The 17,500-nt window shown below is 45.6% G+C and overlaps 1 protein-coding gene across 1 annotated transcript in view; it reads right to left on the bottom strand.

Annotated features, from left to right (window-relative positions):
• Positions 1-17,500, bottom strand: part of LOC121559681 (calmodulin-binding transcription activator 2) — a gene marked incomplete at its 5' end in the record, with an annotated part of 61,476 nt that overhangs the window by 40,528 nt on the left and 3,448 nt on the right. Inside the window, 1 exon segment of the mRNA XM_045215503.1 lies at positions 13,161-13,295. Within this exon segment, the coding sequence (XP_045071438.1) occupies positions 13,161-13,295 (135 nt within the window).

The following is a 17,500-nucleotide window of genomic DNA, read 5'->3' on the forward strand; positions in this document are numbered from 1 at the left end:
ACTCTTGGCCTCCCATCCTATTCTAACCACCTCTCGCCGGCTTTGTATTCATGCTACCTGATGAAATTGCTGTACGATATGATCTTGTTGCCATCTAATGCACATTCAAATGTCATAAATCAACAGTGCAGAGCTCCTCCCTGTCCTCTGCCGTGCCCTGATTGTATTACTGCTGATGATATCTGGGAATGTGCATGTACACCCTGGCCCATCTACTGCTGCTAGCCCCAATTCTGACTTGTACTCTGATATCTGCTTCACTGATTCCTGCTCTCGTAAAAAAAGCCTGGGTTTTCTGCACGTTAACACTAGAAGCTTATTATGCTGCTATTTTTATTGACTTGGCCAAAGCTTTTGATACGGTAGACCATTCCATCCTTGTGGGCCGGCTAAGGAGTATTGGTGTCTCTGAGGGGTCTTTGGCCTGGTTTGCTAACTACCTCTCTCAAAGAGTGCAGTGTATAAAGTCAGAACATCTGCTGTCTCAGCCACTGCCTGTCACCAAGGGAGTACCCCAAGGCTCCATCCTAGGCCCCATGCTCTTCTCAATTTACATCAACAACACAGCTCAGGCAGTAGGAAGCTCTCTCATCCATTTATATGCAGATGATACGGTCTTATACTCAGCTGGCACCTCCCCAGATTTTGTATTAAACGCTCTACAACAAGTACTGGGTTGGATGCTGATAGGGGAAACTTGCTGAATGATCAGAGAAATGATAGTCAAAGCTTTTCTTTTAGTATACTTACAGAAAAAGAAGTACTGGATGCTTTGCTAGCAATAGATAAGAAGAAATCCACAGGGGTCGACCAATAGGATCCCGGTCTGCTTAAGTGTGCAGCACCCACAGGGGTCGACCAATAGGATCCCGGTCTGCTTAAGTGTGCAGCACCCACAGGGGTCGACCAATAGGATCCCGGTCTGCTTAAGTGTGCAGCACCCACAGGGGTCGACCAATAGGATCCCGGTCTGCTTAAGTGTGCAGCACCCATCATTGTTGTCTAAATAACCCACATTTTTTATTCAAAATCGTTATCAGGAAATATTCCTAAATTCAGCATCAGCTCTTGTTCTTCCACTCTATAAGGGAAGGGATAGTAGTGATCTTAATAATTATCGCCCCATTTCAAGACTTCCTTGTCTAGCTAAGATTCTTGAATCCTTGGTACAGTATATTATTATTATTATTATTATATTATTAAAAGCTTTTGACAGTTCGACAAACAAAGCAGCAATGCCTGGGCATTGTTGTTCACTAATTTACTCCAAGTAGGGAAAGGATGGCGGGGTTGGAAAGTAATAAAGGGGAGTATATATATAAAAACATGGGGGATTGGAAGTGATGCAGACAATTACATTGATAGAAGATACAATCTATCTGCAATATTAAGCTGATCCATCCCCCAGGATTTTTTTTTTTACACGAGGACACAACAGAATACACGACCACACTGCTATGCCATCTTGTAAATTACATTTACATAAATAGTCAGACCCTTTACTCAGTACTTTGTTGAAGCACCTTTGGCAGCGATTACAGCCTTGAGTCTTCTGGGTATGACGCTACAAGCTTGGCACAACCTGTATTTGGGGAGTTTCTCCCATTCTTCTCTGCAGATCCTCTCAAGCTCTGTCGCTGCACAGCTATTTTCGGGTCTCTCCAGAGATGTTAGATCGGGTTCAAGTCCAGGCTCTGGCTGGGCCAATCAAGGACATTCCCGAAGTCACTCCTGCGTTGTCTTGGCTGTGTGTTTAGGGTCATTGTCCTGTTGGAAGGTGAACCTTCACCCCGGTCTGAGGTCCTGAGAGCTCTGGAGCAGGTTTTCATCAAGGATCTCTCTGTACTTGGCATAGCAGTGTGGTCGTGTATTCTGTTGTGTCCTCATGTAAATAGCCAGTTTTTTAGTTTTTTGTCTTTTTTCGTATGTATTTCTCTATCTCACTTTCCATCCTTTAACTAAATATACTTTCCTGCAACCCGCCTCCCCCAATGTGGAACGGATTCTATTATTTCTTTATTTTTATCTAGAACCTCCAACTAAAACTAGCCAGCTAACTAGCTACTTGCTATTAGCCACCGTTAGCGGTCTTCACCATTGTCCGTGGCCTGCACTACCTACCAGCCAGCTCTAGCCTGGACAATTATCTGCCAGTCTGCACAGCGCGCTATTGACCGAGAGCATATCGGATTTTCTGCCGGAATCACTGAATCACTGGACCTTAACACCGGATCATCGCAACTAGCTAGCTGCAACCGAATGGCTGTTGTTGGCTAATTCACCACTGTCCCGACGCACCAGTTAGCCTTGAGCTAGCCTCGAGCCAGGCCCATCTCCCGGCTATCTAAATCTCTGTCAACCGGACGGGACCTCCTAGTGTCGACACGGAGCCCCGCCGATCCATCACGTCTGGTCTGCCGACGTAATCGTCTGATGTGGTTTCAACAGGCTTCCCATTGCGACAACCACAAAGATCCATCTGCTAGCCCCAGTCCGCTAGCACACGCAATCAACAGTCGTGCCTCCTGCTCGCCTGCGCTGTAGCAGCCTACGAACTGCTCCCGGACTCACCTATTGCTGTTCACTGGACCTTACGATCACTCAGCTACACAGCTGATGCCTGCTGGACTGTTCCTTTACACGATACCCCATCCTGTTTATCTGTTTAGCCTCAGCCCAAACTTTCGTCGCCATTACCAGTTGTTGTCTTAGCCCTCTCGTATAACACCTGTGATTGCTTTATGCCTCTCTCCCATGTCAATATGCCTAGCCTATTGCTGTTTGGGCTAGTTGTTATTGTACTATTTCACTGTAGAGCCCCCAGTCCCTCTCAACCAGCCTCAGAGAGCTCCTTTTTGCTCATTCAGTACCTCCAGTGACGCTACCTCTTTCATCGTTACCCAATGCTTAGGTGTACCTCCACTGTACTCATATCCTTCAATATCCTTGTCTGTACATAATGCCCTGAATCTATTCTACAACACCCGGAAATCTGCCCCTTTTATTCTCTGTACCCAACACACTAGAAGACCAGTTCTTAAAGCCTTTAGCCATATCCTTATTCTTTTCCTCCTCTGTTCCTCTGGTGATGTAGAGGTTAACCCAGGCCCTGTAGCCCCCAGTATAACTCCTACCCCCCAGGCGCTATCATTTGTTGACTTCTGTAACCGTAAAAGCCTTGGTTTCTTGCATGTCAACATCAGAAGCCTCCTCCCCAAGTTTGATTTATTCACTGCGTTAGCAATCTACTGTTGAGTTGCAATCTACTGTAGAGATAGCCTACAGAGCTCTATCATACTATCCAGGTCTGTGCCCAAATAGTTTGAGCTTCTACTTCTAAAAACCCACCTTTTCAGAAATAAGTCTCTCACTGTTGCCGCTTGCTACAGACCCCCCTCAGCCCGCAGTTGTGCCCTGGACACCATATGTGAACTGATTGCCCCCCATCTATCCTCAGAGTTCGTACTGCTTGGTGACCTAAACTGGGATATGCTTAACACCCCGGCCGTCCTACAATCTAAACTAGATGCCCTCAATCTCACACAAATTATCAAGGAACCTACCAGGTACAACCCTAAATCCGTAAACATGGGCACCCTCATAGATATCATCCTGACTAATTTACCCTCTAAATACACCTCCGCTGTCTTCAACCAGGATCTCAGCGATCACTGCCTCATTGCCTGCGTCCGTAATGGGTCCGCGGTCAAATGACCACCCCTCATCACTGTCAAACGGTCCCTAAAACACTTCAGCGACCAGGCCTTTCTAATTGACCTGACCCGGGTATCCTGGATGGATATTGACCTCATTCCGTCAGTAGAGGATGCCTGGATGTTCTTCAAAAGTGCTTTCCTCTCCATCTTAAATAAGCATGCCCCATTCAAAAAATGCAAAACTAAGAACAGATATAGCCCCTGGTTCACCCCAGACTTGACTACCCTTGACCAGCACAAAAACATCCTGTGGCGTACTGCATTAGCATCGAACAGCCCCTGTGATATGCAACTTTTCAGGGAAGTCAGGAACCAATATACACAATCAGTTAGGAAAGCAAAGGCTAGCTTTTTCAAACAGAAATTTGCATCCTGTAGCACTAACTCCAAAAAGTTTTGGGACACTGTAAAGTCCATGGAGAATAAGAGCACCTCCTCCCAGCTACCCACTGCACTGACGCTAGGAATCAAATCAAATCAAATTTTATTGGTCACATGCGCCGAATACAACAGGTGCAGACATTACAGTGAAATGCTTACTTACAGCCCTTAACCAACAGTGCATTTATTTTAAACAAAAAAAGTAAAAATAAAACAACAACAAAAAAAGTGTTGAGAAAAAAAGAGCAGAAGTAAAATAAAGTAACAGTAGGGAGGCTATATATACAGGGGGTACCGTTGCAGAGTCAATGTGCGGGGGCACCGGCTAGTTGAGGTAGTTGAGGTAATATGTACATGTGGGTAGAGTTAAAGTGACTATGCATAAATAATTAACAGAGTAGCAGCAGCGTAAAAAGGATGGGGGTGGGGGCAGTGCAAATAGTCCGGTAGCCATGATTAGCTGTTCAGGAGTCTTATGGCTTGGGGGTAGAAGCTGTTGAGAAGTCTTTTGGACCTAGACTTGGCACTCCGGTACCGGCTGCCGTGCGGTAGCAGAGAGAACAGTCTATGACTAGGGTGGCTGGAGTCTTTGACAATTTTGAGGGCCTTCCTCTGACACCGCCTGAGTATAGAGGTCCTGGATGGCAGGAAGCTTGGCCCCAGTGATGTACTGGGCCGTACGCACTACCCTCTGTAGTGCCTTGCGGTCGGAGGCCAAGCAGTTGCCATACCAGGCGGTGATGCAACCAGTCAGGATGCTCTCGATGGTGCAGCTTTAGAAATTTTGAGGATCTGAGGACCCATGCCAAATCTTTTCAGTCTCCTGAGGGGGAATAGGCTTTGTCGTGCCCTCTTCACGACTGTCTTGGTGTGTTTGGACCATGATAGTTCGTTGGTGATGTGGACACCAAGGAACTTGAAGCTCTCAACCTGTTCCACTACAGCCCCGTCGATGAGAATGGGGCGTGCTCAGTCCTCTTCTTTTTCCTGTAGTCCACAATCATCTCCTTTGTCTTGGTCACGTTGAGGAGAGGTTGTTGTCCTGGCACCACACGGCCAGGTCTCTGACCTCCTCCCTATAGGCTGTCTCATCGTTTGTCGGTGATCAGGCCTACCACTGTTGTGTCGTCGGCAAACTTAATGATGGTGTTGGAGTCGTGCCTGGCCATGCAGTCATGGGTGAACAGAGAGTACAGGAGGGGGACTGAGCACGCACCCTGAGGGGCCCCCGTGTTGAGGATCAGTTTGGCAGATGTGTTGTTACCTACCCTTACCACCTGGGGGCGGCCCGTCAGGAAGTCCAGGATCCAGTTGCAGAGGGAGGTGTTTAGTCCCAGGATCCTTAGCTTAGTGATGAGCTTAGAGGGCACTATGGTGTTGAATGCTGAGCTGTAGTCAATGAATAGCATTCTCACGTAGGTGTTCCTCTTGTCCAGGTGGGAAAGGGCAGTGTGGAGTGCAATAGAGATTGCATCATCTGTGGATCTGTTGGGGCGGTATGCAAATTGGAGTGGGTCTAGGGTTTCTGGGATAATGCTGTTGATGTGAGCCATGACCAGCCTTTCAAAGCACTTCATGGCTACAGACGTCAGTGCTACGGTCGGTAGTCATTTAGGCAGGTTATCTTAGAGTCCTTGGGCACGGGGACTATGGTGATCTGCTTGAAACATGTTGGTATTACAGACTCAGTCAGGGACATGTTGAAAATGTCAGTGAAGACACTTGCCAGTTGGTCAGCACATGCTCGGAGTACACGTCCTGGTAATCCATCTGGCCCTGCGGCCTTGTAGAATGTTGACCTGCTTAAAAGTCTTACTCACATCGGCTCACGGAGAGCGTGATCACATAGTCATCCGGAACAGCTGGTGCTCTCATGCATGCTTCAGTGTTGCTTGCCTCAAGCGAGCATAGAAGTGGTTTAGCTTCGTCTGGTAGGCTTGTGTCACTGGGCAGCTCGCGGCTGTGCTTCCCTTTGTAGTCTGTAATAGTTTTCAAGCCCTGCCACATCCGACGAGCGTCAGAGCCAGTGTAGTACGATTCAATCTTAGTCCTGTATTGACTCTTTGCCTGTTTGATGGTTCGCCGGAGGTCATAGCGGGATTTCTTATAAGCGTCGGGTTAGAGTCCCGTTCCTTGAAAAGCGGCAGCTCTACCCTTTAGCTCAGTGCGGATGTTTCCTGTAATCCATGGCTTCTGGTTGGGGTATGTACGTACGGTCACTGTGGGGACGACATCATCGATGCACTTATTGATGAAGCCAGTGACTGATGTGGTGTACTCCTCAATGCTGTCTGAAGAATCCCGGAACATGTTCCAGTCTGTGCTAGCAAAACAGTCCTGTAGCAGCATCTGCGTCATCTGACCACTTTTTTATTAACGGAGGTCACTGGTGCTTCCTGCTTTAGTTTTTGCTTATAAGCAGGAATCAGGAGGATAGAGTTATGGTCAGATTTGCCAAATGGAGGGTGAGGGAGAGCTTTGTATGTGTCTCTGTGTGTGGAGTAAAGGTGGTCTAGAGTTTTTTTCCTCTGGTTGCACATTTAACATGCTGGTAGAAATGAGGTAGAAACGGATTTAAGTTTCCCTGCATTAAAGTCCCCGGCCACTAGGAGCGCTGCATCTGGATGAGCGTTTTCCTGTTGATTTATGGCCTTGTACAACTCATTCAGTGCAATCATAATGCCAGCATTGGTTTGTGGTGGTAAATAGACAGCTATGAAAAATATAGATGAAAACTATCTTGGTAAATAGTGTGGTCTACAGCTTATCATAAGATACTCTACCTCAGGCGAGCAAAACCTTGAGACTTCCTTAGTATTTGATTTAGTGCACCAGCTGTTGTTTACAAATATACACAGACCGCCACCCCTAAGTCTTACCGGAGTTAGCAGTTCTATCCTGCCGATGTAGCGTATAGCCCGCTAGCTGTATGATATCCATGTCGTCGTTCAGCCACGACTCGGTGAAACATAAGATATTACAGTTTTTAATGTCCCGTTGGTAGGATAACCGTAATCTTAGGTCATCCAATTTATTTTCAAATGATTGAACGTTGGCTAATAGGATTGATGGAAGAGGCAGTTTACTCGCTCGCCGTCGGATCGCTACAAGGCACCCCGATCTACGTCCACGATATCTCCGTCTCTTCCTCACGCGAATGACGGGGATTTGGGCCTTGTCGGGTGTCTGTACTGATATCCTTCGCGGCCGCCTCGTTGAAGAAAAATCTTCGTCCAATACGAGGTGAGTAATCGCTGTCCTGATATCCAGAAGCTCTTTTTGGTTATAAGAGACGATGGCAGAAACATTATGTACAAAATAAATTACAAATAACGCGGAAAAACACACATAATAGTACAATTGGTTAGAGGGCTGTAAAACGGCAGCCATCTTCTCCGGCGCCATTCTGTCACCACCGATAAATCTACGATAATCGCGAATTTCAATAAGAATTTTGCTACAGCTGGCCATGCTTTCCACCTGGCTACCCCTACCCCGGCCACCAGCTCTGCACCCTCCACTGCAACTTGCCCATGCCCCCCCCACTTCTCCTTCACCCAAATTCAGATAGCTGATGTCCTGAAAGAGCTGCAAAATCTGGACCCCTACAAATCAGCTGGGCTAGACAATCTGGACCCTTTCTTTCTAAAATTAGCCGCGAAATTGTTCGCAACCCCTATTACTAGCCTGTTCAACCTCTCCTTCGTATCGTCTGAGATCCCCAGAGATTGGAAAGCTGCCGCGGTCATCCCCCTCTTCAAAAGGGGGTGACACTCTAGATCCAAACTGTTACAGACCTATATCCATCCTTCCCTGCCTTTCGAAAGTATTTGAAAGCCAAGTTAACAAACAGATCACCGACCATTTCGAATCCCACCTTACCTTCTCCGCAATGCAATCTGGTTTACGAGCTAGTCATGGGTGCACCTCAGCCACGCTCAAGGTCCTAAATGATATAATAACCGCGATCGATAAAAGACAGTACTGTGCAGCCGTCTTCATCGACCTGGCCAAGGCTTTTGAATCTGTCAATCACCGCATTCTTATTGGCAGACTAAATAGCCTTGGTTTCTCAAATGACTGCCTCGCCTGGTTCACCAACTACTTCTCAGATAGAGTTCAATGTGTCAAATCGGAGGGCCTGTTGTCTGGACCTCTGGCAGTCTCTATGGGGGTGCCACAGGGTTCAATTCTCGGGCCGACTCTATTCTCTGTGTATATCAATGATGTCGCTCTTACTGCTGGTAACTCTCAGATCCACCTCTACGCAGACGACACCATCTTGTATACATCTGGCCCTTCATTGGACACTGTGTTAACAAACCTCCAAACGAGCTTCAATGCCATAGAACATTCCTTCCGTGGCCTCCAACTGCACTTAAACGCTAGTAAAACTAAATGCATGCTCTTCAATCGAACGCTGCTTGCACCCGCCCGCCCGACTAGAATCACTACTCTCGGCGGGTTTGACATAGAATATGTGGACAACTACAAATACCTAGGTGTCTGGTTAGACTGTAAACTCTCCTTCCAGACTCACATTAAGCATTTTCAATCCAAAGTTAAATCTAGAATCGGCTTCCTATTTCGCAACAATGCCTCCTTCAATCATGCTGCTAAACATGCCCTCGTAAAACTGACTATCCTACCGTGACTTCGGCGATGTCATTTACAAAATAGCCTCCAACACTCTACTCAGCAAATTGGATGTAGTCTATCACAGTGCCATCCGTTTTGTCTCCAAAGCCCCATATACTACCCACCATTGTGACCTGTACGCTCTTGTTGGCTGGCCCTCACTACATATTCGTCGCCAAACCCACTGGCTCCAGGTCATCTATAAATCACTGCTAGGCAAATCCCTGTCTTATCTTAGCTCATTGGTCACCATAGCAACACCCACCCGTAGTCTGCGCTCCAGCAGGTATATCTCACTGGTCATCCCCAAAGCCAACACCTCCTTTGGCCACCATTCCTTCCAGTTCTCTGCTGCTAATGACTGGAACGAACTGCAAAAAATCTCTGAAGCTGGAGACTCTTATCTCCCTCACTAACTTTAAGCGTCAGTTGTCAGAGCAGCTTACCGATCACTGCACCTGTACACAGCCCATCTGTAATTAGCCCACCCAACTACCTCATCCCCATATTGTTATTTACATTGTTATTTATTTTGCTCATTTGCACCCCAGTATCTCTATTTACACATAATCTTCTGCTCATCTATCACTCCAGTGTTAATACTAAATTGTAATTATTTTGCACTATGGCCTATTTATTGCCTTACCTCCATAACTTACTACATTATTATTTTATCGCATTGCTTTGCTTTATCGTCGCAGAACTTTTGGTTAAATAAAGGTGAAATAAATATTTTAAAAAAGAAAAAAAATTGCTAAAGATGATAAAAACCTGTTTTTGTCTTTATTATTCTATACATTTTAGGGTAAACCATTAATTTAATCCATTTTAGAGTAAGGCATTAATTTAATCCATTTTAGAGTAAGGCATTACTTTAATCCATTTTAGAGTAAGGCATTAATTTAATCCATTTTAGAGTAAGGCATTAATTTAATCCATTTTAGAGTAAGGCATTAATTTAATCCATTTTAGAGTAAGGCATTAATTTAATCCATTTTAGAGTAAGGCATTAATTTAATACATTTTAGAGTAAGGCATTAATTTAATACATTTTAGAGTAAAGCATTAATTTAATCAATTTTAGAGTAAGGCATTAATTTAATCCATTTTAGAGTAAGGCATTAATTTAATCCATTTTAGAGTAAGGCATTAATTTAATCCATTTTAGAGTAAGGCATTAATTTAATCCATTTTAGAGTAAGGCATTAATTTAATCCATTTTAGAATAAGGCATTAATTTAATCCATTTTAGAGTAAGGCATTAATTTAATCCATTTTAGAGTAAGGCATTAATTTAATCCATTTTAGAGTAAGGCATTAATTTAATCCATTTTAGAGTAAGGCATTAATTTAATCCATTTTAGAGTAAGGCATTAATTTAATCCATTTTAGAGTAAGGCATTAATTTTATCCATTTTAGAGTAAGGCATTAATTTTATCCATTTTAGAGTAAGGCATTAATTTAATCCATTTTAGAGTAAGGCATTAATTTAATCCATTTTAGAGTAAGGCATTAATTTAATCCATTTTAGAGTAAGGCATTAATTTAATCCATTTTAGAGTAAGGCATTAATTTAATCAATTTTAGAATAAGGCATTAATTTAATCCATTTTAGAGTAAGGCATTAATTTAATCCATTTTAGAGTAAGGCATTAATTTAATCCATTTTAGAGTAAGGCATTAATTTAATCCATTTTAGAGTAAGGCATTAATTTAATCCATTTTAGAGTAAGGCATTAATTTAATCCATTTTAGAGTAAGGCATTAATTTAATCCATTTTAGAGTAAGGCATTAATTTAATCCATTTTAGAGTAAGGCATTAATTTAATCCATTTTAGAGTAAGGCATTAATTTAATCCATTTTAGGCATTAATTTAATCCATTTTAGAGTAAGGCATTAATTTAATCCATTTTAGAGTAAGGCATTAATTTAATCCATTTTAGAGTAAGGCATTAATTTTATCCATTTTAGAGTAAGGCATTAATTTAATCCATTTTAGAGTAAGGCATTAATTTAATCCATTTTTAGAGTAAGGCATTAATTTAATCCATTTTAGAGTAAGGCATTAATTTAATCCATTTTAGAGTAAGGCATTAATTTAATCCATTTTAGAGTAAGGCATTAATTTAATCAATTTTAGAATAAGGCATTAATTTAATCCATTTTAGAGTAAGGCATTAATTTAATCCATTTTAGAGTAAGGCATATTAATTTTTAGATAAGGCATTAATTTAATCCATTTTAGAGTAAGGCATTAATTTAATCCATTTTAGAGTAAGGCATTAATTTAATCCATTTTTAGAGTAAGGCATTAATTTAATCCATTTTAGAGTAAGGCATTAATTTAATCCATTTTAGAGTAAGGCATTAATTTAATCCATTTTAGAGTAAGGCATTAATTTAATCCATTTTAGAGTAAGGCATTAATTTAATCCATTTTAGAGTAAGGCATTAATTTAATCCATTTTAGAGTAAGGCATTAATTTAATCCATTTTAGAGTAAGGCATTAATTTAATCCATTTTAGAGTAAGGCATTAATTTAATCCATTTTAGAGTAAGGCATTAATTTAATCCATTTTAGAGTAAGGCATTAATTTAATCCATTTTATAAGGCATTAATTTAATCCATTTTAGAGTAAGGCATTAATTTAATCCATTTTAGAGTAAGGCATTAATTTAATCCATTTTAGAGTAAGGCATTAATTTAATCAATTTTAGAATAAGGCATTAATTTAATCCATTTTAGAGTAAGGCATTAATTTAATCCATTTTAGAGTAAGGCATTAATTTAATCCATTTTAGAGTAAGGCATTAATTTAATCCATTTTAGAGTAAGGCATTAATTTAATCCATTTTAGAGTAAGGCATTAATTTTATCCATTTTAGAGTAAGGCATTAATTTAATCCATTTTAGAGTAAGGCATTAATTTTATCCATTTTAGAGTAAGGCATTAATTTAATCCATTTTAGAGTAAGGCATTAATTTAATCCATTTTAGAGTAAGGCATTAATTTAATCCATTTTTAGAGTAAGGCATTAATTTAATCCATTTTAGAGTAAGGCATTAATTTAATCCATTTTAGAGTAAGGCATTAATTTAATCAATTTTAGAATAAGGCATTAATTTAATCCATTTTAGAGTAAGGCATTAATTTAATCCATTTTAGAGTAAGGCATTAATTTAATCCATTTTAGAGTAAGGCATTAATTTAATCCATTTTAGAGTAAGGCATTCATTTAATCCATTTTAGAGTAAGGCATTCATTTAATCCATTTTAGAGTAAGGCATTCATTTAATCCATTTTAGAGTAAGGCATTCATTTAATCCATTTTAGAGTAAGGCATTCATTTAATCCATTTTAGAATATGGCTGTAACGTAACAAAATGTAGAAAAGGTGAAGGGGTCTGAATACTTTCCGAATGCACTGTATATCCATTCTTTAATAGGCAAGATTACTTCAAGATTCAAGTTCAGGATAGAATGTTAGCTAGCCTGCTGATGAGTGTGTGTGTTTCAAGTTAATGTGAAATGCCTTTCTTGCAAACTCAAAGCCCAACAATGCAATAATAAATAAAAATGTATTACAAAAAAACACGAGAAATAAGAATAAGAAATATGAAATACATAAAGTAAGTAAGCATACTATATACAGGAAATATTTAACGTGTGTGTGAGATTGTGTGTATCTATGTTAAATCCTTCCTAAGGAGATGGCAGCAGTGATCTGAAGTGGAGGTAATAACTGTGATCTAATTCAGCTAATCAAAAGGCTAAGAAAGGAAGAAACTTTGCTAGATAGCTAACGTTAGCTAAAACACACGCTAAAAATGTTTTGGCTAGAGGTAATTTTGCAACAAAATTCGCTAGTATTAGCAAGCTAGCTCTGTTAGCTCAGCAGTTAGCTAGCTAACTAACCAACCAACTTGGCGCTGAACCCAGTTCTGAACCCAGTTCTGGACCAGGACAAATGACCCATGACAACTCAACCACCATTGGGTGGTGGACCATTCTTGATACACACGGGAAACTGTTAAGCATGAAAAACCCGGCAGCGTTGCAGTTCTTGACACAAACCGGTGCGCCTGGCACCTACTACCATACCCCGTTCAAAGGCACTTAAATATTTTGTCTTGCCCATTCACCCTCTGAATGGCACACATACACAATCCATGTCTCAATTGTCTCAAGGCTTAAAAATCCTTCTTTAACCGGTCTCCTCCCCTTCATCTACACTGATTGAAGTGTATTTAACAGGTGACATCAATAAGGGATCATAGCTTTCACCTGGATTCACCTGGTCAGTCTGTCAGGGAAAGAGCAGGTGTTCCTAATGTTTTGTCTGCCCAGTGTATGTTGTGTGTTTTGTGTGAATAGACATCCTTCCATAAGAGGGAGAGGACATGTTGTGTAACTACTCACCATCGAGGGACAGCCAGTCCAGCTGTGAGCTGGGTAGAGACGAGGCGTTTCTAGCTCTGTATTCAAACAGAACAGACGAAGAGACCGATCCACTGTCCTCCACTATATGAAGAGATACCAACCCTGCTTCATGGGCTAGAGGGGGGGGAGGAGGAGGAGGAGGAGGAGGAGGAGAGGGGGAGGGGGGAGACAGAGAGAGGTAGGGGAGGAGGGGGGAGATAGAGAGAGGTAGGGGAGGAGGGGGGAGATAGAGAGAGGTAGGGGAGGAGGGGGGAGATAGAGAGAGGTAGGGGAGGAGGGGGAGATAGAGAGAGGTAGGGAGGAGGGGGAGATAGAGAGAGGTAGGGGAGGAGGGGGAGATCAGAGAGAGAGGTAGGGGGAGGGGGAAGAGTAGAGAGGGAGAGACAGAGTAGGGAGGAGGGGGAGAAGAGAAGGTGAGGGGAGGAGGGGGAGATAGAGAGAGGTAGGGAGGAGGGGGAGATAGAGAGAGGTAGGGGGAGGGGGAGATAGAGAGAGGTGAGGGAGGGGAGAGAAGAGAGAGGTAGGAGGAGGGGGAGAAGAGAGAGGTAGGGAGAGGGGGAGATGGAGGTAGGGGAGGAGGGGGAGACAGAGAGAGGTAGGGGAGGAGGGAGTGAGAGAGTAGAGAGAGGTAGGAGGGAGGAGGGAGATAGAAAGTGAGAGGTAGGGGAGGAGGGGGAGATAGAGAGAGAGAGAGAGGGGAGAGAGAGAGAGGTAGGGGAGGAGGGGAGACAGAGAGAGGTAGGGGAGGAGGAGATAGAGTAGAGGGGAGATAAGAGGAGGGGGAGACAGAGAGAGGTAGGGAGGAGGGGGAGACAGAGGAGAGGTAGGGTAGGGAGGGGGAGATAGAGTAGAGGAGGGAGATGAGGAGGTGAGAAGAGAGAGATAGGGTAGGGAGGGGGGAGATAGAGAGAGGTAGGGGGAGGAGGGGGAGATAGAAAGGTAGGGAGGGAGGGGGAGATAGAGAGTAGAGGAGAGGAGGTGGGAGGAGGGGGGAGATAGAGAGGTAGGAGGAGGAGAGTGGGGAGGGGAGAGAGGTAGGTAGAGGAGGGGGGAGATAGAGGTAGGGGAGGAGGGGGAGATAGAGGAGGTAGGGAGGAGGTGAAGATGAGGGGGAGATAGAGAGAGGTAGGGGAGGAGGGGGAGATAGAGGAGGTAGGGGAGGAGGGGGAGATAGAGAGAGGGGAGGAGGAGGGAGATAGGTGGAGGAGGGAGATAGAGTAGGAAGGGGAGATAGAGAAGTAGGAGGAGAGGGGGAGATAGAGAGTGGGGGAGGAGGGGGGAGATAGAGAGAGGTAGGGGGAGGGAGGGGGGAGATAGAGGTAGGGGAGGAGGGGGAGATAGAGAGAGGTAGGGGAGGAGGGGGAGGATAGAGGAGGGGAGGAGGGGGAGATAGAGAGAGTAGGGGAGGAGGGGGAGATAGAGAGGTAGGGGAGGAGGGGAGATAGAGAGAGGTAGGGAGGAGGGGGAGATAGAGAGGTAGGGGGAGGAGGGGGAGATAGAGAGAGGTGGGAGGAGGGGGAGATAGAGGTAGGGGAGGAGGGGGAGAGGAGAGAGGTAGGGGAGGAGGGGGAGATAGAGGTAGGGGGAGGAGGGGAGAGAGAGAGAGGTAGGGAGGAGGGGGGAGATAGAGAGGGGAGGGAGATAGGAGGGGAGGAGGGGGAGATAGAGAGAGGTAGGGGAGGAGGGGGAGATAGAGAGAGGTAGGGAGGAGGGGGGAGATAGAGAGAGGTAGGGGAGGAGGGGGAGAAGAGAGAGGTAGGGGAGGAGGGGAGAGAGGTAGGAGGGAGAGGTGGGGAGAGGGGAGATAGAGGTAGGGGAGGAGGGGAGATAGAGAGAGGTGGGGAGGAGGGGGAGATAGAGAGGTAGGGGAGGAGGGGGAGAATAGAGGTAGGGGAGGAGGGGGAGATAGAGGTAGGGGAGGGGAGGGGGAGATGAGAGAGGTAGGGGAGGAGGGGGAGAGGAGAGAAGAGGAGATAGGAGGGGAGGAGGGGGAGATAGAGAGAGGTAGGGAAGAGGGGGAGATAGAGAGAGAGGAAGAGAGAGAGTAGGTAGAAGGAGAGGGGAGATAGAAAGTGTAGGAGGGGAGATAGAGAGTAGAGGAGGGGGGGAGATAGAGAGAGGTAGAGGAGAGGGAGATAGAGAGAGGTAGGGGAGGAGGGGGATGATAGGAGAGAGGTAGGGGAGGAGGGGAGATAGAGAGAGGTAGGGAGGAGGGGGGAGATAGAGAGAGGTAGGGGAGGAGAGAGATAGAGGTAGGGGAGGAGGGGGAGAAGAGAGTAGGGAGGAGAGGAGATAGAGGTAGGGGGAGGGAGAGATAGAGAGAGGTAGGAGAGAGGAGGAGGAGATAGAAGTAGGAGAGGGGATGAGAGGAGAGATAGAGGTAGAGAGGAGGAGATAGAGAGGTAGAAGGAGAGGAAGGAGAGGTAGGGAAGAGAGAGATAGAGTAGGGGAGGAGGGAGAAGAGTAGGAGGAGGAGATAGAGTAGGGGGAGGAGGGGGAGATGAGAGAGGTAGGGGGGAGGGGGAGATAGGTGGAGGGGAGATAGAGAGAGGTGGGAGGGGGAGATAGAGAGGTAGGGGAGGAGGGGGAGATAGAGAGAGGTAGGAGGAGGGAGATAAGTAGGAGGAAGGGGGAGATAGAGAGAGGTAAGGGAGGAGGGGGGAGATAGAGAGTAGGGAGGAGGGGGAGATAGAGAGAGGTGGAGGAGGATAGAGATAGAGAGAAGAGGATAGGAGATAGGAGAGAGGTAGAGGAGGAATAGGGGAGAGAGATAGGGTAGGAGAGGGAGATAGAGAAGGTAGGGAGAGGAGGGAGACATAGAGGTAAGAGGAGAGGGAGACAGAGAGAGGTAGGGGGAGGGGGAGATAGAGGAGAGGGAGGGGGGAGACAGAGAGAGGTAGGAGGAGGGGAGATAGAGAGAGTGGGGAGGAGGGGGGAGATAGAGGAGGTAGGGGAGGAGGGGTAGATAGAGAGAGAGGTAGAGGAGGGGGGGGGAGATGAGAGAGGTAGGGAGGAGGGGGAGACAGAGAGTAGAGGGAGGGGAAGAGAGGTAGGGAGAGAGGACAGAGAGTAGAGAGGAGGGGGAGATAGAGAGAGGTAGGAGAGGGGAGATAGAGAGTAGGGGAGAGGGGGAGATAGAGAGAGGAGGAAAGGGGGGAGATAGAGAGAGGTAGGGGAGGATAGGGAGATAGAGAGAGTAGGGGAGAAGGAGAGAGAGAGTAGAGTAGGGGAGGAGGGGAGATAGAGAGAGGAGGGATGGAGTGGGGAGATAGAGTAGAGGTAGGAGGAGGAGAAGAGAGAGGTAGGGAGGAGGGGAGACAGAGAGAGGTAGGGGGAGATGGGACAGAGAGAGGTGAGAGAGGGGGAGACAGAGAGAGGTAGAGGAGGAGGGCCGGAGATAGAGAGAGGTAGAGGAGGAGGGAGAATAGAGAAGTAGGGGAGGATGGGGGAGATATGAGAGAAGAGGAAGTGGAGGAGCCGAAGATAGAGAGAGGAGGAGGAGAATAGAGGAGGAGAGAGAGAGGTAGGGGAGGAGTGGGGAGATAGAAGAGGTAGGGAGGAGGAGACAGAGAGACAGTAGGGAGGAGGGGGAGACAGAGAGGTGGGGAGGAGGGAGAAGAGAGTGGGAGAGGAGGGGGGAGATAGAGAGAGGTAGAGAGGAGGGAGGAGTAGGAGAGAGGTAAGTGGGGAGGAGGGGAGATAGAGAGAGTAGGGAGGAGGGGAGATAGAGAGAGGTAGGAGAAGGGGGGATGAGAGATGGGAGGAGATAGAAAGAAAGTAGGAGGGGGGAGATAGAGAGGAGAGGTAGAGGGGAGATAGAGATGAAGGGGGAGGTGCAAGAGAGGAGAGATAGGGGAGTAGAGAGAGGTGAGGAGATAGAGAGAGGTGGGGAGAGGAAGGGAGATAGAGAGTAGTAGGAGGAGTAGAAGATAGAGGAGAGGAGGAGATAGAGAGTAGGGAGGGAGGATAGAGATAGGAGAGGAGGAGATGATAGGGAGAGAGATAGAGGTAGAGGAGGATGAAGAGGATAGAGATGAGGAAGAGAAGTAGAGGAGGTGATAGAGAGAATAGGTGATAGAGGGAGAGGGGAGATAAGTAGACAGAGGCGAGGATAAGTAGGAGGAGGGGAGATAAGTAGGGGAGAGAGGAGAGAGAGGAGAGTGAGAGGAGAAGATAGAGAGTAGACAGGGAAGAGGAGGGGAGATAGAGGAGGTAGAGAGGAGAGGGGAGATAAGAGGTAGAGGGGAGGAGTGAAGAGAAGAGGGATAGAGGTAGGGGAGGAGGAGATAGAGAAGGAGATAGTAGAGGAGGGGAGATAG

This window comes from Coregonus clupeaformis, unplaced genomic scaffold, assembly GCF_020615455.1.
Source record: "Coregonus clupeaformis isolate EN_2021a unplaced genomic scaffold, ASM2061545v1 scaf0459, whole genome shotgun sequence".
NCBI lineage: Eukaryota > Metazoa > Chordata > Actinopteri > Salmoniformes > Salmonidae > Coregonus > Coregonus clupeaformis.